At 31.5% G+C, this 21,886-nt stretch overlaps 1 protein-coding gene and 1 long non-coding RNA gene across 2 annotated transcripts; one reads left to right on the top strand and one right to left on the bottom strand.

Moving 5' to 3' along the window:
* Positions 1-3,072: 3,072 nt before the first annotated feature.
* Positions 3,073-14,746, bottom strand: LOC133800163 (meiotic recombination protein SPO11-1-like). The gene is made up of 14 exons (XM_062238123.1): positions 14,443-14,746; positions 14,040-14,172; positions 9,277-9,341; positions 9,020-9,093; positions 8,673-8,689; positions 4,500-4,569; positions 4,341-4,377; positions 4,129-4,176; positions 3,990-4,048; positions 3,886-3,917; positions 3,685-3,790; positions 3,458-3,578; positions 3,319-3,382; positions 3,073-3,232 (listed from the first exon to the last, which is right to left on the bottom strand). The coding sequence occupies exons 1-14, from the start codon at positions 14,744-14,746 to the stop codon at positions 3,106-3,108; spliced, it is 1,257 nt and encodes a 418-aa protein (XP_062094107.1). The 3' UTR covers positions 3,073-3,105.
* A 2,085-nt stretch (positions 14,747-16,831) lies between these two features.
* On the top strand, positions 16,832-19,823 carry LOC133802138 (uncharacterized). Its single transcript, XR_009877161.1, has 3 exons — positions 16,832-16,929; positions 17,041-17,106; positions 19,566-19,823. It is a non-coding gene; the product is annotated as an uncharacterized LOC133802138 (long non-coding RNA).
* Positions 19,824-21,886: the final 2,063 nt, after the last annotated feature.

Below are 21,886 nucleotides of genomic sequence, written 5' to 3'. Positions count from 1 at the left end.
AAAATTCTCAAACAAATTGATCTCAGTAAACATTGGTATATATATGACAAATTAAAGCAAGGTGAGCTCTTGCCTGGTAAGTGTCAATTGGAAAGAAAAGAAAATATAAAGACAACCTATTATGAAAAGAAAATTGGAAAAATAAGAAAGAATGAAATACTTAATGGTATGACTGCAATTCAAGAAACAGAACCATCATTTTTTTAGACACAAATTCATTATTTGTCACCTAAAAAAAGGCACCAATCCAACAAGGGTTTTAAAAGAAAACAGGAGAAAAATATTTTCAATGAGTAGTAACAACCTGTGATGCTAAATAGAATTTCCTAGTATGTTGTGCGAACAATACGTATAGAGTCTATAGACCTTGTTCATACTACTTACACTTTTTCATAAACATTTTTTGGTGGTGATATGGTTCTCTCTCTATTAACATCTTATAAAATACATTGAGGCAAAGTCACAACTGATATTTATTTTTGGTTTTAGGAGCCATAAATGTGCATTAGCTAGTAATGATTAGAATCAATATCAATAAGTTCCTGAATAATAAAGCCACTACTTAAATTGCTTTCTCTGAAATAAGATAGAGGTCGTGAACAGTTATAACTGCAAACCTTCCATGCTCTCTAGGTCGGATACATAGCATCACATCTTTGTCTGCAAGAACTGCACTTACAGGGATCACTCCACCACCCAAGGCTTTTCCTAATATCTGGAAAGAACAAAAAAGAATAAATATAAACTTTCATTTAGTGAATGAACTTTAGCGACACTCTAATACATATAAATATCAGTAGAGTGTAAAAAAGAAAGTGACGTCTTACCACTACATCTGGGCGAACTTCTTCCCAATCACAAGCCTGCAATTTTCCCGATCTAGCTAAGTCAGATTGGATTTCATCAGCAATCATTAAAATATTGTATTTTGAGCAAAGCTCTCTTACAGATTTTAAATAACCATCGTGGGGAATAACAACCTACCAACCAACAAAAGATACAGTTCTTCTCAGGTAGTTTAAAGTCGATAAATACTTAAAAATGCTATACCAAATGTGGGAGAGGCAAATCTAAGTAAATCATGCCTAACAAATGAACAAACTCATGAACACTTGTACAAGCCTATATGATTTGAATGATCAATGTATGAATAATCAATACAATTTAAACAAGAAAATACAAACAACAATAACTACCAGATAATCACTAGTGTTTTTATTAATTATACCATGAGTTTGATTAAGAATATTCAAGTGTGGATTTCTTCTAAGAACTTGCTTGTTATTATAATGCTTAACCATTATGTGAAAAAAGATAGATATTACATGGGCATTGATAATGATAATTCATAGTCATACATTATTGAGTCCTTGATATGTGCCTCTACATTAATTTCACCTCATTTTGTAACTTTTTCCACATACCCTTTTCATATAAAGCTAAATTATAAATCAAACTAGCTTTTTTTTATCAATAGCTTCATATATATGCATTATCAAAGAAAGAAAGTTTTTTTTTATGATAATTATGAGAATTCCTTGTCTTATAATTGACCTTTAGGATATGAAGAGGATAAGTCAATTTCCAGTAAAGTTTTAATAATAGTATGTACAGTATCTATCTATGTAAATAAATCTTGATTCAGTCTAGGAAGCAAACACTTGAAAAAGGGATTACTTTGAGCCAAGATTAGTAGAGGTACAGTACTAATTGTACCACATTTCTGGAATCTATACTATGCTAGGGAAAATTATGTTTCGATGAATAATAATAATAATGAAAGAGATCCAAGAAAGAAAATGATTTCTCTTTTTTCATCACTAGACATTTTTATGCTTCATTTGCTTAAAGTTTAAGGATAATCTTGATAAAATATTTATTTTATTGTCTAATGAATTATCCAGAAACAAATTGTTTGTTCATTTTCTAGCTCATGGATCATGATACTACTTACTTAAAATTAAAAAAAAAATGAAACTAATCATGCCAAAAATAAAATAAAATATCTTGATGTCACTAATCGATCATAATGAATATATTCAAATATTTTACATATCTTTAATTTTACTTGGGATAAGGTATGCTCAAGTTTTTCACTAAGCTAATGTTTACTTGTGTTATTTGTTAGTAAATTCTTTTACCACTTTTTGACAAAACTGAAGGGAAAAAAACAACTGAGATTGACCACTAAATTTTAAGTCGATCATAATTCATAACCAAATCAATGGGATTATTCTATTTGTAATGTCTTTCTCTTTTCTCTTCATACAGTCACTCTTACAAAAATAATGGAAAAAAAAATTCAAAGAATTAGTTTCAAAATCAATAAAAGCAAACCAAAACTGATCGCCTTTCACTAAATTACATTTAGAACATAAACACAAAATTTTGTTTATTCTCTTAGCCAACTATTGGTGTTTTCCATCTAAAGTGAAAAGGTAATTAATATCAACAGAGGAATATGAAATAAAAACATGAAGAGAAATAAATAATAAAATCCACACATATTAGATCCTTCAAATATTGTATAATATTTTTTCAAAAAAAATGCTAGAAGTGTCAAACGAGGTTGATGAATGGCAGAGATAAGTCAAATAAGGTGAGATTTACAATAGAGCCTCTAAATACTATTCCAATGAATGGCAGAGATGAGTCCAAGAGTCAAATAAGTCCAATTCATCAAATGTTAGCAATAATGAAGATAAAATTTAAGAATGTTTTACTTCCGATTTTTTCTCATTTTTCAATTCGAAGGAAAATTACAATGATTCCTAATAGTGTTTTTTTAATACTTACAAATTCCCCTGACTCAATTTTAACACGTTCCAAGTTCAAAACTGAAAAGCCTTGCCTAACCTATACAATATTTGAAGAGCGGAAAACTATACTAACTACTAAGTAGGTGCCTACAAAGGAAAGACTCAAAACTTCAGATTTTGTGAGAGCAAACAACATGCAAGAGCTGCCACGTGCTTCTTGGGTGATTCCCAATAGTGTTATTTGATTCATAAAACGTTAATTTTGCTAATGTAACACTTATGCAGACAACCCATCAACTAAAATATTTAGGCTCCTACTTGACAAATACATATAATTTTCAAAAGATTAGATGTAGAACCCACCTTGAATTTTAGATGGTATGTACTCCTCTGATAAGAAGGATAATGCATGCACAGATAATGCTTCTATCTCAAACTTCACTCCTCTTTGCAGCATCACCTCTAGCTCCAGTCTTTTAAGTTAAAAGAAACTATTGTACATTATAACAATCATAGCCAGCTAAAAAAGGTTCGCATCAGAAAGCACAGAGAGTTTTACCTCCATTGCGGCACCTCTCTTTGTAGGTAGCATCTGTGTAACACGGCTTCAGTTTTCCTTTTGTCTGAAAATGACATAACTCATTGGTTAAGATCACAACTGGAAGAAAGGCATTCATGAAAGACCATTGCATTCTCACCTTCTATTGTCAAAGGAAGAAAACATTGGTTTGGAATACAATACTTGTCAGAATCTGAAGGAAAAACTCCAAGCCATTTTATCTCTGGGACCCTTAAATTTTTTGTATCGTATGCCATTTTCTTAAATAACAGAAGAGTGAGCTTAGATTGGCTAGAAACTAAGTACAAGGCACAAGCAAGCATTGAAAATAGAGAATAAGAAGATAGTCCAGTCAAGATGCCTAACTATTGAACCAAATCGATATGTAGACAGAATGTCAAAACCATAAAGATCACAATCTACCAAGCAATATGCCAGGAGATGCAGAGTATCAATAAGCAGACGCAAAAACCTGGACAATGTTTTTGCAGTTTAGGAGAAATTAATAGAGCTGAAAGTACAAAGATATTCATCTTATTTTATTTACAAAAATAATGAAATTTGTACCTTCTCGTAGGAATATCAGGATAACCTCGACCCTGTAACAAAAATTAAAAGGTAATGACAGCATATCATAGCCAGTTTAAGACTCATATGACAGGCACTCTTACTGTGATAACAATGCAACGGTTTTTGTTACAGAATTGGTCATTTGCCAATCGTTGGAACACTAGGCCAAAATCAAACAATACATGCTTAGTTGATAGAAATGCATCTAGTAATCCAAGCAACATGAATGGGCAAAGGTACCTGATTCTTTCTCCAAAACAAGAATGTATTGGGCAACACTAACTACATCTGCAAGATAGAGTAAAGGAAAATTCTATCTATTTGAGCAAATTTATCATAAGATACATCCAAGAATTAAGAGTTTACACTGGAAAAGAAAACATTGTCAAATAGAGCTTCTAAGAATTAAGCTAAGTTATTATCTAAATTATGTTTCTCAAGGGTCTGGATACCTTTAACTTCTTCAACGTGAATAGGAATTGGGTGAGCCTGTAAGTAAACCAAAGGCAAAGATAGAACTCAAATACAGAGGAAGGAAGAAGATACATTCCAGAGCATACATATATATGTATATATTATAAATAAAATATATTTTTATCCTCCATTCTTACAGTGCTTGGCCTATTTATGAAATCAAGTATCTTTTGAGATTCTGAGAATCTAAGCCATCCCATCACCAACCTATAACAAGAATGAGAGCTAGTTAAAGATTGATGGGTAAGTACACCTAATGGATGCCTATAGTGATAACAAATTAACTGTGGAAAACATTAGATATATGGTAACAATCTGGGGGTGGGGTGGGGGTTAATGTAATGAGTAAAATTTGTAGTGCACCAAAAAAAATTTTTTAGATTATTTAAATTTTTGTGATTTATTTGATTTAAATGTTAAGTGTGATGAATTGTTTTTATTTAAGTGTTGTTATTTTATTTGGTTGATTATTTGTTTTATTTGATTGTGTGTTATTTTATTTAATTGTTAGAAATGTTTTGGTTAATTAATTTAATAAGTGAATAATTGTGTAACATGTTATTTTACTATTAGTGTTACATTTTAATTAAGTGTGACAATTGAGGTAATTATGTGAGCTATGGTGGAATGCACTAAGGTGCATGATAGATAGTAATGCACCCTAGTGATTTAGTGTGTGCTAGTGCATGGTAGCATGGTGCACATGTGTAGATTTTCTACACATTTTATGTTTCCTTATTTTAGATTTTATTTGGGTTAATTTATTTATAAAAAAAAAATAAAAGAAAAGGGAAATAGGGAGTTGGGCGTGTGACCTAGTGTGAAAGGAATAATTTCCTTAAGATGGTAAAAATCAAAAATTGAAGACCATAATCGTTTGGGGATAGGCATGATCATATTTTTACTCCTTTATATCTTTTTAAAATAAAGAGAAATTAAGAAAAATAAAAGGGAAATGGAAACTTACCTTATTGTGTTAGGGGAGACTTTATGGGAGGATTTGTGATAAAGGGGCTATGAAAGGAGAGAAGAGCCATTGCTCTTGTGTGTGTGGCTGCCGTGACCTAGAGAGAGAGAGAGGAAGAAAGAAAGAAAGGAAGAAGGAAGGAGAAGGTGAGGAGGAACCCCTCCTAGAGTATGTCTTCTTGTTTTCTCTTTTGCATAATCTCTTTATTTGATAATATGATATTGATTTGTGTTATTTTCTTGTGTGTGTTTGGGTTCTTCCTTCTCCTCATGGTGGCTTTCCCATAAAAACCCTAGGCTTGAACAAGGGTGTGGAGTTTGGGTATTGATCTTTTGTGTTCTTGATTTTACAATCAAGAGAGGTAATGGCCTTTTCTTAGCCCTTATATTGTTTTTGGTGGGTTGTATATGAGGTTTTGTTAATGGTACTAATGGTTGATTTTGGTAGGATTGATGTATAGGATTTGGATTTTGTGAGAGTATGATTTGTGTTTAAGGGTTGTGATGTTGATGTTGCTATGCATAAAAAAATTGTAATAATCTATGAATACTTGTATGGTGATTTCGGCCTAGGCACACCCAAGGGTGTTCTTGATATGTTGTGTGATTTACAATATATTAGATCCATGTTTTAGGACCTATGTTATATGGGTAAGAGAATAAATGGCAATCTTGATATCTTGATCATGAAATTTTGTTAGATGCATGTTATATTTTGAATGATTAAATTATAAGATGCATGAAAATAATAACAGAAACATGCTAGGTTAATATAAGGCATATGTGAATATGGTGCTTATAAATTACTATATGTTATTTTATTGATAGTGTTTTGTTGGTTTTCATGGAATTGCAACAAATGGTTTTTAAAAAGATTCATGTGAATATGTTAGTGATATTAGAATCATGCATATTATAAGAGTATAATGAGATTTTAAGCATGTATGATTTTATGTAATTTTTTAGACAAAAGTTGAGTTTTATAAAGAATTAAGCTTGCTGTTTTTTTGAAAATAATTGGGTAAAAGTTGATAAAAAGATGAGTTGCATGCATAAATAATGTTCTTGATGAATATGTTAATTTTTATGAAATTAAAAGAGAATTTTAAGTCTCATGTTATGATATTTTACTCAATTAATTTCCTACAGAATTTTTATTGAATTTTGAGAAAATATGGGTTTATAAAATTGAATATGGTGATTTTTAATGATAATAATAGTTGCTGGAATTTTGTAATAAAATATGAAGTAAGTTTCACTAAAAATGAATTTGAGTCATTTTTGGAATAAATTATTTTTCCTAAGTTATGGTAATATTGAAAAATGATATTTTAATGGTATAAATGCATATTTTGTTAAATAATGATTTTTCTTTATTTTGATTGAGAAATATATTTAGACTCTATTTATTTGTGATTTTTGAATAAAATAAATGGTGGCTGAAAGTTTGTTTTAAAAAGGTTAACAATTGTTATTAAATTGTCACATATGGATTTTTGCTACTTAAAAACTAAGTCTTAAATAAATTAAATCAAAATGTATTTTTCCACACTTAAAATATATTTTTCACATCATTTATGTAACACAATGACAAAATATATTTTTCTAAAGAAACATATTAAAATAGGTATTTTAATTAAATCCAAGCTTGTTGGGTAATTCTTGATAAATTAATATTTATTTAATGAAAATGTCACATATTTTATTTTGAGCTAAAATAAAATAAAGTTTTTGAGAAATTTAATCAACTTAGAAATTTTAAGAAAATAAAGCATGTAATATGTCTATTGATTTTAAAATAATAAAAGAAATGTAGAATTATCGTTTTTGAAAACGTCTTTATTACGCAATGTTCCAACGTATGCATGTTACATGCAAATCAACTTTTACGTCCAAAATCATGATTATTATTCAACTATGTGATTTTTATAAAACAATCATGTTAGTAAAAAGGGTAGAACGAGCATTATTCTTTTTGGCGATAATTGCATGTTTAATGTAACTGTTATCATGAGTGCATGGCCCATGCACACATGAGTTGTATGGAAGGGCAAAATAGTAATTTTATGAACCTAAGAAACGTTATTTTGATTATGATATAGGCTCGTTGAAAGATTGTGAAATTCTTAGCTTGGACCTGAGGTAAGGAAGTTAGATAGATTTTATGATTTTATGCTATGAATGGTAAGGCTGTTATATGAATGAACTGTTATGAAATTATGAATGCCTTAATGTGATGATCTATTGAATGTGATATGTGTATGGATGTTAGATACATCAAACAGAATACGATGTTAGATACATCAAACAGATTTCGATGTAAAATACATCGAACGAGTTACTAAGGACATTGAGACGTGACTCCTAGGGTGGACGCGCCGAGGTTATTCAAGGACCAGTGATCTCCTGTTTACCTCATAGGGTGACATGGACAACTAGCGTTCCATGCTCATCATGTATGCTGTATGTTTGTGATATGATGATATGTCACATTTATGTTATGATATGATGATATGTCACATTTATGTTATGATATGATGATATGTCACATTTATGTTATGATATGATGAAACGTTACGTTTATGTTATGATATGATGTTATGTCACATTTATGTTATGATATGATGAAACGTTACGTTTATGTTATGATGTGATGAAATGTTACGATTATGTTATGATATACCATGATGTTTTAGATGAACGTTAGTGTTTGGTTGTTTGTTGTTTTCTTACTTGCTTATTTGTTTGTACTTCCTTACTGGGCTTTTAGCTCACCCCCCTTACTTTCCTTCCAGGTAGCAAATAGGTTTTCTCTATGGCACGCGTGGTGACGTGAGGAGTTCTTTCATCATGGGGTGTATGGCGTGGGGAAATCCTATGGACGATAAAACGATCAACGAAGAACGCCATTTAAATTATGTTTTGTTTTAAGGGACTTTTTCCTAAATTATCAGTGGGACTCTGTTATTTAACTTAATTGGTTTTTTCTTTGAACTTTGCATAAAAACCTATGTTTTATTTTAAACTTATGGCGCCAACTTGCATGATTTTAAATAAGTCCCCCCAAGACTTTAATAATGGATGGTATTCTTTTATAAATCATGTTATGCGAATGTTTTGTAAGTATTAGTCTAGGGCGTTCTTTACAAAATTATTATTCATGCGATCTTGAGTAAAATACATTTTAATGTCTACAATGAAGGTAATTAACATGAAAAGATAACATCAAATAACAGACCAAGAAATTGCATATCTAAATATAAAAATGATCAAGATTTTCCATTTCAAATATAATTAAAAATCAAAACATAAACTTATGCCATGACGCGAGCTCAGGTGCATACCCATTTCCAATAGACACCTGCAAAAATTGTGGAACGTGAAGCATCTCAGGAGCTGAATGTAGCGTAAAAAAGCAACTCATGCATGTAGCCTAAGAAGTGTTGCTGAAACCACTTTTGAATGACTGAAAATTACCATGTTTCTTCTTTTGTTCGACTAACCATATGGAAATCCGAAATCTAAAACAAATGAGAAGCATAGTGTGCAAACAACATTTTAACTTAAAGAACAAGGTTCAAGAATTTATATGAAAAAAGGATAATGTAGATTAAACAAGAATTCGAAAATCACTATTATTTAACCCAAAAACTTGATATGTTCGTTAATGAAATGTATGAAGCCTACCCACCACATTTAAATTGTGTCTACTGCAGCGCATAAGGATGCATATGTCATTGATTGCCCGGTCTACAACTGACTGGTCTTTATTGCAAAAATAAGCATTGAGCATTACTTTGAGAGCCCAATGAACATCAATTGGAAACAGTAATCAACATCTTCCAAAAAGACAACTTCAGACTTTAAAAAGAATGGATTTTGCATCACATGAGATAGCAAGAATACATTTGTAACCAACATCTGAACTGAAATTCAAGAAAAACTCACCTGAAAATACAGCTGGGTGCATGTAATAGATATCTCTTTTGGAACCATGTTTATCTTCTTGCATATAAATATCAGTAGAGTGTGAAAAAGAAAGCGATGGCTTACCACTACATCTGGGCGAACTTGGAGGCTTCTGCTCGCAGGGAAGAACGACGACGAAGGCTCATGGGGATGGAGTTTCGGCGGTGTCTGGTCTTCCTGGTCCGGTGCTTGAACGGCAGCGACAATCGGTGGGTATCCGTTCGGGGTTGGCAGAGAGCAAACGAAAGAGAAAGGGAGAAAGGGATCGGTTATGGAGGGAGAGAGAAAGAGATTTGGGGATTATATTTTTTTATTTACTTATTTTATAAATAAAATTTTATTATATTTGGGACCGTGTGAAATTTTTGGGGGGTGGGGAAAAATTAGGCGCCAAAAGATTAAGTCCCACATACACCTATACACTTATTTATCTATTATAATACTTTTTTAAAAGTGTTAAAGTTTGTGTTATGGAAATGGGTTTTTGTTGTAGTGTGTGTAATTGTTTGGTAATTAATTGACGCATTTAGTTTTAATTTGCAATCCTTGTTGAGACGATCTTGTATATTTATCATTTTATTACTTGTTTTGTGACTGTGTACACTTGCACATATTTGATTGAATATTATCACAACAGTATGTATGTTGGGCATGAATATTCTTACATGATTTTAAAGACGAATGTTTGATTATGATTATAGGCTCGTTGTGACGTTTTCGCACTTTACCTTGTTGTGATCTAAAGTAAGGAAGTTAGACTGAATTTTCTATGTATTATGAAAGGTATGACTTGTTATGTTGTAAGAAATAAAGTGCTATGGAAAGTTTAAGTTCTATGTTTTGATATGTCATGATAAGCCAAGTGTTATGAAAAGTGAAATTCTATATTTTGATATGTTATGATAAGTCAGGTGCTATGGAATGTGTAATTTCTATATTTTGATGTGAACTGTGACACATGCGCTTGTATGATGAATGAAAATAAAAATTTGCTAGCGTGCTGAACGCAACACAACAAAGGAGTTACTAAGGATATGACGTAACTCAAACGACAGATGCGTCAAGGTTATTCAAGGACCTGAGATCCTATTTACCTCTTAGATGAGGTCTTACCAGCTTATGTTTTTACTGGTTACCTCAAGATGTGATATGGACAATAGAGGTGTCGTGATCACAAAGACTATGTTTATGATGTGTGATTGTGATGTATGACTATAATTACGTTTATGATTATAAACTATGACTATGAAGGTGATATGTTTTGCCCTGATTTACGATACATGTTCCTCTTGCATTTTCTTTGATATTGTTGTATTTGTTGTACTTCCTTACTGGGCTTTTTAGATCACCCCCTTACTTTCCCCCTTTCAAGTAAACAATAGAGTTTCTCCTTGGCATGTGCAGTGATGTGAGGAGTTCCCACGTTTGAGTATGTATGGTGTGGGGTGTCCTATAAACGAACAACAATCAAGTTGAGCGCCAAGAATAAAAGAACCTATGTTATGATTTTTAATTCAATTTCGTTAGTGGGACTTAAATCTTTATTTCATTTCTAAATATTTCATAAAGACACATTTTTTTAACTATTGGGCCCAATTTGCATGTTTTATCAATGGCCCACTGAGTTTTTCCTTAAAGTTGTATTTTTCTATTAACTATGAATTGAGCGACGTTTTTATAAAAGAATGGAATTAGGGAGTGTTTTACATAAACGGAGGAAAGAACTACATTCATTGATTATATCAATGGACTACAAGAGAAAACTTTGTATATATAATTCTATAAATACTTAGAGTGAAATTCCATATTTATAGTGGAGTAATCATTGAATTAATCAATACGATTATTATATTAAAGAGTTTAATTAATAATTTGGTTTATTGGAGCTTCGTATTATAGGTACATGGTCCCCATATCACCTTTGTCCTACACTATCAAGGGTAAGTGTAATGACCCAACTATTTCTAAGACTTAGACCATTAAAACTACTAGACATAACTACTACTTTGAAGAGAACATACATGAGAAATATTCATAACTTTATTGAAACTCTAAAATAATATATGTAATTGATAATTGAGCTCATTGTTTTAAAATAAAACATAACTTTAAATGAAATTGTTTACAAAGCTAAATGTGGAAAATACATAAAAACGTAATTTAAAGAGACTAAAGAAAATAACGTCGTCCTCGAATCGACACGCAGCCCATCCACTCCATTCACCTCAACACACATTCCAAGCTTCCAAGAATCCTTCCTCCTTTGTATCTATTTTCCTGCATCACACTAAAAGTAAAGGAGTGAGCCTAATGCCTAGCAAGGAAAAACTACTAACAACATACAACATATACATAAATTATACCATAAACACATATACTATAAACATATGTCATATAATACTACAATGGCCATTATACTACTTGGGGCTTTTTAACTAAGCAATTCATATGCCCAATAGATTTGTGGGGCTTGCTAGCCAAGCAAGTCATATGCCCATAAATTATTGGGGCTTGCTAGCTAGACAAGTCATGTGCCCAAGGTCTATAAACATACTATAATGTAAACATTACATAACATAAGATAACATAACATTAGATAATATAACATATCATAATATAACATACCATATAAACATATAAAGTTCTATCCTATTTTCCTTACCAAAACCGGGATATTTGAGAACAAATGCGGGACTTGGAACACTCCTAAAACCAATAATAAGAATGGTGAGTATTTCTAAAGAGTAATGAATAATTATGGAACTAAGCCTTCAAGAAGAAACTTACCAAGAAAGATCTTTAAGTTTCAAGAACCTAATCAAAACCAATATCAAAAGTTAGGATCTGAATAAAAGGAACTAAAGAAAACTAAAGTAGTTTAAAGAACTGGACTTGGAGAATAGAAATACCTTAGTTGACCTTATGGATTGGTCTAACTTCAATACTGAAATACACTAAACCTCACTTCCCTAGTATTTTATAAAGCTTAAGAATGACAAAGCTTTTTCCCAACCCAAGTGTTTATCACTCTATGGTAGCACTAGCACCTTGGAGTCTCTGATCACAGCTTGAAGAATGAGAGGAAGAGCTGGGTACTAAGTCATATTTATAGAGGTAAGGAGTGAAACTAACCCCTTTTTTATTTGAATAAAAATAATGAATATAATTGAAAATTATTTGAACACTCATCAATCAGAGGCTTAAGACTCGGTCAAAACGTTCAGAGGTAGGTCTAAGTAGTTAAGGTTTATTTTTAAATTAAAAAACAAAGAAATTAAAAATTAACCCACCAAGGGCGATATATCGCCCCTATATGGCGATATATCGGCTCTGCCCTAGTCCCGAGCCTCCGTTAATGCAACGTCAACGTGTTTTCTGTATCAGCTCCAAGCTGTGATATATCGGCATACGTGAATATTTTAAACATGTAATTGCACTTTTTTAGCATAATTTGAATGGGATAACTGCTTTGACTGAGTCATAATACGACCCTAACAGTTTCTGGTAGGTGCTAAAGCTTCTATTTCTTTATTTTATCATCAAAATACTGAATTCATTAATAATCATGCTTATGACAAGTGTCATGTTCTTATTGGCTCTATCTAAACCTTAGGTTATAATAAATAATATATTTAGGACCAGCAATATTAATCAAACCTTATGTTATAATTAATATTCTTAAACTATAGGTTAAACTTATAAAATCCATAATTGCTGTTATGAGTTTCCAACTAAGTCCCGGTTTGAACCAAAATCCACGAAATCTAAAATACTATAATTTCTACTAACTATCTAGCTAACTAAGTAAACATTTTGGGATTCTACAGTAAGGATGTCAAAAGAAAGATTTGTAGAGAGAAAGACTTAATTGCAAAGGAATTAATTTTCCAGGGCAAGAAAACAATTATGTGATGGTTATGGGCAATTGATTAATTATGAATTAATTAATTATTTAACTATATAGTTTTATTTTAAACTATATGTTAAAATAAATATTAATCATGTTTGGATCAATATAGAAAGAGATTAATAATTATCTTATTTATAATAAGATATTTATTTATTTATTTAAAACTGATATTTTAAGATAAAGTTAATTTTGAATTAACTGATATTTATTTTGGGATAAATATATTGTCTTAAATATTCAGTAAACAAACAAATGAGAAAATTAGGAAAAACACTACTGTGGCGCCACTCACTGTATTACACAGGGATATTCCCTATCCTTGGGATTTGAATTTTGAATTTCAAATAATTTGTTTATTTAATTATTCTTTTTAAATATAATTTAAATTAAATAGCTTATAAAAGGTCAGTTTTATTTTAAATAAAATAAAGATTATTTAAATTAGTTAATTATCTTTATAAACTTGAAAAGAAGCGATACTTTTCAATAAGTTGTTTTTCAGGAGTTTTGACTGTCAGACTCTCTTTCAGAGAAGAAAGCGATAGATTTTTCTAAACCTTAAAATTTATTCACAACATCCTCTCTCTATCAAACCTCACTAGATCACATGTGTTGAGTACATCTAGTGAGTTCTAAATCAACCTTTTGAATTCTACATGCCCACACACATCCTTGCATATTTGAGGATTGGTCTGGAAGATCAAGGTGTAAGCTTTCAGAATCAGGGTAGGAAGATCGTTGATTTATAAAAAAGATTCATGGACTCTTGATAGACTACAAGAGGTCATATCTAATCTATTTATGTTTGATTTAATATATCTATATATGTATGATCTTGGCTAGTATTAATAAACCTTTTAAAATAACTTGCGAAATCTGATTTTCATATTTAATATCAACACCTCGAACTCCAGCCGTGAAGTTGCAGATCGAGAAGCCCTTGCTTGAATCCGAAGACGTTAGGTCTGGGTCCGAAGAGTCGGATCATGATAAACTCATTCCTGAAACTGAGAAGATGATGAATGGTCTCCAAATCTCGGAATCCTCGAAGACTTCCTCAGACACTTCTCTTTCACCTAATGTGCTCTCTAAGAAAATTGTTGCAAAGTCAAGTGTTGAGAAACTTCCCTCCACATCCAAGGACAAATCGACCTCTCAGCCTCCACCCTCGACCCCTTTGGACTCGATAACTCTAACACCCAAAGTTGGGAAGGCCGATCGCCTTTAAAAAGCACCACCGCCTTGTTCTTCTTCAAAGAAGGAAGATGAAGAAACTACTATTGAATTCGAGTCTCTAGAATATGATGATTGAAAAGAAGATCCCACTAAGCTTTTGGATGCCAATGTTGCTGATTCTGACTCAGACAGTTCAGAATAGATGATCGGTTTACCAGAAGTTGCTCCACAAAAGGTGGTCAAAAAGACACCATCCCTTGATCCCTCTATTACGAAAAAGACACCAAGGAAGGAATCTCTTTCCTCCAAAGCTGCTAGAAAGAAGCCCGTGGCCAAATCCCAAAAAGATGGTGTCTCAATCATCTTTGGAATCCACATCCAAGGTGTACAACTTTACCTATTTTTCATATGAATCCCATAAAAATATGAAACTGTATGAAAATAGGGAGTTATTTCTAAAAGAAACTTTGATTTAGATGCTCATAGGTTGTTTGGGGTCACTAAACCCCTAGAAGATTCTCATTGGCTTGATACAGTAATGGTGTTTGAGGGATATGTTCCTAGAGTTGTAAGGGAGTTCTACAATAAATTGTCTCCTAAAATTACTGATATTGAGTCTTTCATGTTTGAGAAAGTCTATGTCTGAGGGAATTGGTACAAGTTTAGTGAGGGAGAGAATCCTCGGGTTTTGGGTGTGAGTGTTTCTGCTTCTGAGGTTGTTGAGTTAGATAAGAATTTTGTTACCTCGTATCTAGTTGGCCAAAAAATTAAGTGGTCCAAAAACACATCTCTTAAGGTCATTCAACTCTCTCGCAAATATGTTGTTCTACATAAGTTTGCTAGTTTTAATTGGCTCCCCACTACTCACTTTGCCACTATTTTACAAGAGCTTGCATTTTTTTTCTGTATAAAATTGGTACAGGGCTTCTAGTCAACCTGCCTGGGGAGGTCATGGAATCGATTTTTTCTCTGACCAAAGGACAAAGGATGATGAAATTTCTTTTGTTCCCCAGCCTTATTTACAAGATCCTCACCTCTGAGCACCCACTCAAATTTGTTGATGAAACCATGGTGCTTGCTCTGAATGGTACTAACTACAAGGTGAAAGATGACTCTACTCCCAGCTCCTCCAAATGTGTCAAGCCTTGTGATCTGACCATCTAGTTCACTAATGGCTCTATAGCCTCTCTTGATGCCTCTGCTTGGGAACCTGAATTATATGTTATGAAGGCTGCCATTGGGGTCATCCAATCCAACCAAAGCTCTTTTTTGGACAAGCTCACTACCCTCATTGAGACTCAGCAATTGCTCCTTGACATTGTGATGAGTCTTCGTGCTACTCCAGCCAAACCGAAGAAATAGTATGTTGTCTCTTTCAATGTTTTTGTTTATGTCTATGTTTTACGACTTTGGATATGTTTTGTTATTTTCTTTTGAGACTTCGGCCCTTTGTTAGTCAAAAAGGGGGAATAGTTTATGTATTTTTCTGTTAGTTTGGACATCATTCTCAAGGGGAGAATTGAATGTTCATTTTTTAAAAAGCTACAATTCTTTCTTGTTTTGATCTATGATGATTACTAATTGTTTTGTCCAGGGGGAGTTTTGTTAGTATTCATCTCAAACTAACATGTTTTGATGCATGTTGATTGAGTGCTATAAAAAAAAACTGATTTTGTTGTAGTGCACCAAAATTTTTTTTTTAGATTATTTAAATTTTTGTGATTTATTTTATTTAAATGTTAAGTGTGATGAATTGTTTTATCTAAGTGTTGTTATCTTATTTGGATGATTATTTGTTTTATTTGATTGTTTATTATTTTATTTAATTGTTAGAATTGTTTGGTTAATTAATTTAATAAGTGAATAATTGTGTAACATGTTTATTTTTACTATTAGTGTTACATTTTAAATAAGTGTGACAATTGAGGTAATTATGTGAGATTTGGTTGAATGCACTAAGGTGCATGGTAGATAGTGATGCACCCTAGTGATTTAGTGTGTGCTAGTGCATGGTAGCATGGTACACATGTGTAGATTTTCTACACACTTTATTTTTCCTTATTTTAGATTTTATTTGAATTAATTTATAAAAAAAAAAAAAGAAAAGAAAAAGGGAAATAGAGAGGTTGGACGTGTGAACCTAATGGGAAAGGAAGATTGAGTTTTTTTTTTGTATTTATTTGAGTCAATTATAGTTATCATCTTATTTCCATATTTTTAAGATAAAATAAATTTTAAAAAAATAGGTGATAATGTTATTTTGGGAAAGGAAGTGATCATCTTTATTTTTCCACCTATTGGGATATAATTAAATAAATATGAATTAAGAGAAAATATGAAGAGAATAGGAAAGTTACCTTTTTCTTTTATTGTGTCATTATGGGAAAATTAGGATAAAGAGGGAATGGGGGAAAATGGAAGAGCATTATGCTCTTGGGCTGCCGAAATATAGAGAGAAGAGAGAGAGAGAGAGAGGGCGTGACCTAGAGAGAGAAGGAGGAGAAGAAAGAAAGGAAGAAGAAGAAGAAAAAGGGGTTCAAGCTAGGGTAAGGTTTTTGGTTATTTTTCCTTATGATTAATCTAGTATTATTATTGGGTTGTCTCTAACCTTGTTCATCTTCTTCTTCATCTTGATCATTCAAATATACAACCCCTAGGGTTTGAGCAAGGAGGATTATTGGACTCTTGGTTGGTTTTGATTCTTGATTTTCTATCAAGAAGAGGTATTGAAATCCTTTCTAAATTTTGTGATGGTTTTGATGAATAGATTATTTGAGGGATTATGGTTAAAAAGGGGATTCGTGTTTTGGGTAGAAAAATGGGTACTTTGTGTTCTTGATATCTTGTTGATTATGAGTTGTTTGATCTTGCATGAAGGATATTGTGGTTTAGTGTATAAAAGGGTTTTGGTGTTGATCTTTCTATGAATAATGATTAGTGATAATTTATGAATGCATATGTGGAGATTTCGGCCTAGGCATACCCAAGGATGTTCTTGATATTTTTGTTTGATGTTGTGTGATTTTCAATATATTAGATCCATGTTTTAGGACCTATGTAATATGGGTAAGTTGATATTTGGCAATCTTGATATTTGGATCCATGAAATTTTGATAGGATGCATGTTATATTGTGAATGAATAAATTATAAGATGCATGAAAATAATGATAGAAACATGTTAGGTTAATATAAGGCATATGTGAATATGGTGCTTATGAATTAATATATGTTATTGTTATTGTTAGTGTTTTGTTGGTTTTCATGTGTAGATTCAATGGAATAGAAAAAAATGGTTTTAAAAGATTTCATGTGAATATGTTAGTGATATTAGAATCATGCATATAATAAGAGTATGATGAGATTTTGGACATGTATGACTTTATGTAATTTTTGGGATAAAAGATGAGTTTCATGAGGAATTAAGCTTGCTGTTTTTTTTTTGTAAATAATTGGGTAAAAGTTGATGAAAAGATGATTTGCATGCATAAGTAATGTTCTTGATGTTATGTTAATTTTATGAAATTAAAAAGGGGATTTTAAGTCTCATTAAAATGATATTTTACTCAATTAATTACCTACAGAACTTTTATTGAATTTTTAGAAAATATGAGCTTTTAAATTGATTATAGTGATTTTTAATGATAAAAATAGTTGCTGGAATTTTTGTAAGAAAATATGAAGTAAATTTCACTGAAATGAATTTGATGAGTTTTTTGAATAAATTATTTTTCCTAAGTTATGGTAATATTGAAAAATGGTATTTTTAATGGTATGAATGCATGTTTTGATAAGTTATGATTTTTCCTTTGTTTTGATTGAGAAAAATATTTAGATTTTATTTATTTGTGATTTTTGAAGAAAATAAATGATGGCTGAAAGTTTGTTTTAAAAGGGTTAAAAATTGTTATTAAATTGTCACATAGGGATTTTGCTACATAAAAACTAAGTCTTAAATAATTTAAATCAAAATGTATTTTTCCACACTTAAAATATATTTTTCACATCATTTATGTAACACAATGATAAAATATATTTTTTAAAGAAACATATTAAAAATAGGTATTTTAATTAAATCCAAGCTTTTTGGTTAATTCTTGTAATTTGAGATTAATTAATAAAGATGTCACATATTTTATTTTTGAGCTAAAATAAAATAAAGTTTGAGAAATTTAATCAACTTAGAAATTTATAAGAAAAATAAAGCATGTAATATGTCTATTGATTTTAAAACAATAAAAGTGAGAAATGTAGAATTATCGTTTTTGAAAACGTCTCTATTACGCAATGTTCCCACGTATGCATGTTACATGCAAATCCACTTTTTCGTCCAAAATTATGTTTATTATCCAACTATGTGGTTTTTATAAAACGATCATGCAAGCAAAATGGGTAAAACGAGCATTATTCTTTTATGGCTTTATGAGTAGTTAAGAATGCATGTTTTGTGTAACTGTTATTACATGTGCATGGCCCATACACACATGAGTTGTGTGGAAGGGAAAAATAGTAATTTTATAAACCTAAGAAATGTTATTTTGATTATGATATAGGCTCGTTGAAAGATTGTGAAATTTCTTAGCTTGGACCTGAGGTAAGGAAGTTAGATAGATTCTATGATTTTATGCTATGAATGGTAAGACTGTTGTATGAATGAATTGTTATGAATTATGAATGCCATAACGTGATGATATGTTGAATGTGATATGTGTATGGATGTTAGATACATCAAACCAGTTACGATGTCAGATACATCAAAAAGAATACGATGTTAGATACATCAAACAGATTACGATGTCAGATACATCGAACGAGTTACTAAGGACATTGAGACGTAACTCCTAGGGCGGACGCACCGAGGTTATTCAAGGACCAGTGATCTCCTGTTTACCTCATAGGGTGACATGGACAACTAGCGATCCATGCTCATCATGTATGCTGTATGTTTGTGATATGATGATATGTCACGTTTATGTTATGATATGATGATATGTTACGATTATGTTATGATATGATGATATGTTACGATTATGTTATGATATGATGATATGTTACGATTACATTATGACGTACCATGATGTTTTAGATGAACGTTAGTGTTTGCTTTTGTTGTATTCTTACTTGCTTATTTGTTTGTACTTCCTTACTGGGCTTTTTAGCTCACCCCCCTTACTTTCCTTCCAGGTAGCAAATAGGATTTCTTTATGGCACGCGTGGTGACGTGAGGAGTTCTTTCATCATGGGGTGTATGGCGTGGGGTAATCCTATGGACGGAAAAACGATCAACGTAGAACGCCATTTAAATTATGTTTTGTTTTTAAGAGACTTTCCTAAATTATCAGTGGGACTCAGTTATTTAATTTTTGGTTTCTTTGAACTTTGCATAAAAACCTATGTTTTATTTTAAAACTTGTGGTGCCAACTTGCATGGTTTTAAACAAGTCCCCCTGAGACTTTGATAATGAATGTTATTCTTTTATAAACTATGTTATGCGAATGTTTTGTAAGTATTAGTCTAGGGCGTTCTTTACATTTGTCTACAAAGTTTCCAAAGGGAGAGATTGTAAAATCCAAAAGTTGGCAAAATTATTGTAGGAATTTTTTATATTACTCAATCCATATTATTTAAGTCTCACAAAGTGAATTCTTAACTAATTAAAGATTTTTATGGTAATAAAATATCTTTGATTATTTCCATTATTCTAATTGTTTCCCATATTGATTCTCATAAAATCCTTTGTGATTTTGAAACAAAGGTTGGTGGGTTGTTTCATTTTCTTAAGTCTGTTCAGGTACATGCTGAGCTGTCTGATTGCCTAACTGGCTAGACAATTTGGGAATCCAACAAACATTCCATTTAGGGATATTTTTTCCCCTAATTTTGTGAGTTGCGAAATGAGGACTTCTACATTCTACAAATAGAAGCTTTTGCAGCCAAGAACATTTACTCTTTCCGTAGGCTATTGTGTTTAATTTGCATTGAAGAGTAAAGTTTGTATTTTGTGAGATTAAGAGTGGAAATACTTAATCTTGTATTTGAGTGCATGTGTTCTCTATTTATTGATACCATTTATCTTTAAGATTAAAGGTATTATTTCCATTGTGATTACTTATACAGTCTTCGGGATAAGAGCTAATCAAAGTTTATATTTGGGAGGAAGAAAGCATCAAAGTTTTCGGGAGAAGAGCCAAACAAGTCTTTCTTCAGGAGGAAGAAAGCAATAAGTCATCATCGAATGGAGTTTGAGTGAAGAGTTGATTATTGCAGAAACAAGATTGGTATTGGAATACAAAAGAGTGTGACAACAATATAGAGGGATTGTAATTTTGTATAAGTCATTGCTTTTGTATATGTGTTCATTACTAATAAGTTTTTTTCCTAAGCTTGGATCCATGGACTAGGGTAACTAAACCATGTAAAAATCTACTGTGTTGATTTTTATATTCTTGTGATTATCCTGTTTAAGTCTGATACATTACCATTCAATTGTGATTAATCAAATTGTGTGTTTAACCCATCTTCTTATTACATTCAACAATTAAAATAAGTTGATAATTACTTGGTAATTAATTAAGAACAACAAAATTTCAAATATATATTATAACAAATAGAGAAGGATACCAAATAGTATCAATTCTGCATCTATTTTGGGTTTTCTACAAGTAGCTATAATTATAACAACTCTTAAGTTTATCTTTTCCTATCAGGTCATTACTCAAACAAACCCTAAACGCAGAAAGTAGTCATTCATCCTCAATGTAAGTTTTGATACACCAGTCCAATCACCCATTGAACATAAAACTTGAGCTCCCATCACTCCTCTAGCTTGAAAAATAATACAAAACAAGAGAGTAGAAATTTTTTTGTCACTTTTAAGGGAATCCAATAGATCCAAATAATATTTGATAATAATAATAAAAAAAAAGTATACCAAAAGATATACATATTGATTGATTTTGAATATTGAAGAGTCAACATACAACATTAGTGACTACTAAATAGTGTTCAATACCAAGCACAACAAATAAAATGTACAACAAATAAAGTGACTACTAAATAGTGTGCAATGCTCAATGGTGCCATTACTGTTGAGATTGGTTAAATACATAGTGGGATTGTTTAAGCACGAAAATGTGCTAAAACAAAAATGATTTCACGAAAGTCAACATGTGGAAGTTGACTTTTGGTATAGGCATTTATAAATTATCTTTTTGGGTCCAAAATTTTTATTTGGAGTATATAAGAGTACTCATGAAGTTTGGGAACATTTAAGGATGTTTTGAGATACATTTTGGAGTGCAAAGTCAGGGGCATCGGCATTGCATTGCCTGGCTCATGAAACCCTAAACGAGACAGACTAGGCGATGTATCACCTGGTGTTAGGCGATGCATCGCTTGGCAGGTGATACATCACCTGGGACGCTATTGCATGTCCATACGTTTATGTAATTTAGCTCCAAAACTTAAATTTAAATGCTCTAATCTCGTTGGTTAAGTCTAATGA

Source organism: Humulus lupulus, chromosome 9 (genome assembly GCF_963169125.1).
Source record: "Humulus lupulus chromosome 9, drHumLupu1.1, whole genome shotgun sequence".
Lineage (NCBI taxonomy): Eukaryota > Viridiplantae > Streptophyta > Magnoliopsida > Rosales > Cannabaceae > Humulus > Humulus lupulus.
This window is presented reverse-complemented; position numbering and strand designations above follow the sequence as displayed.

What these genes read in the sequence shown, in the direction of transcription:
- LOC133800163 (XM_062238123.1), bottom strand. Translation starts at nt 14,746, where the DNA reads ATGATTGAGACACCATCTTTTTGGGATTTGGCCACGGGCTTCTTTCTA. An exon ending in GCACCCAGCTGTATTTTCAG is followed by an intron (nt 9,094 to 9,276) that starts GTGAGTTTTTCT and finishes TTTGCAATAAAG; the next exon opens with ACCAGTCAGTTGTAGACCGG. An exon ending in CATATCGATTTGGTTCAATA is followed by an intron (nt 3,579 to 3,684) that starts GTTAGGCATCTT and finishes CTGTTATTTAAG; the next exon opens with AAAATGGCATACGATACAAA.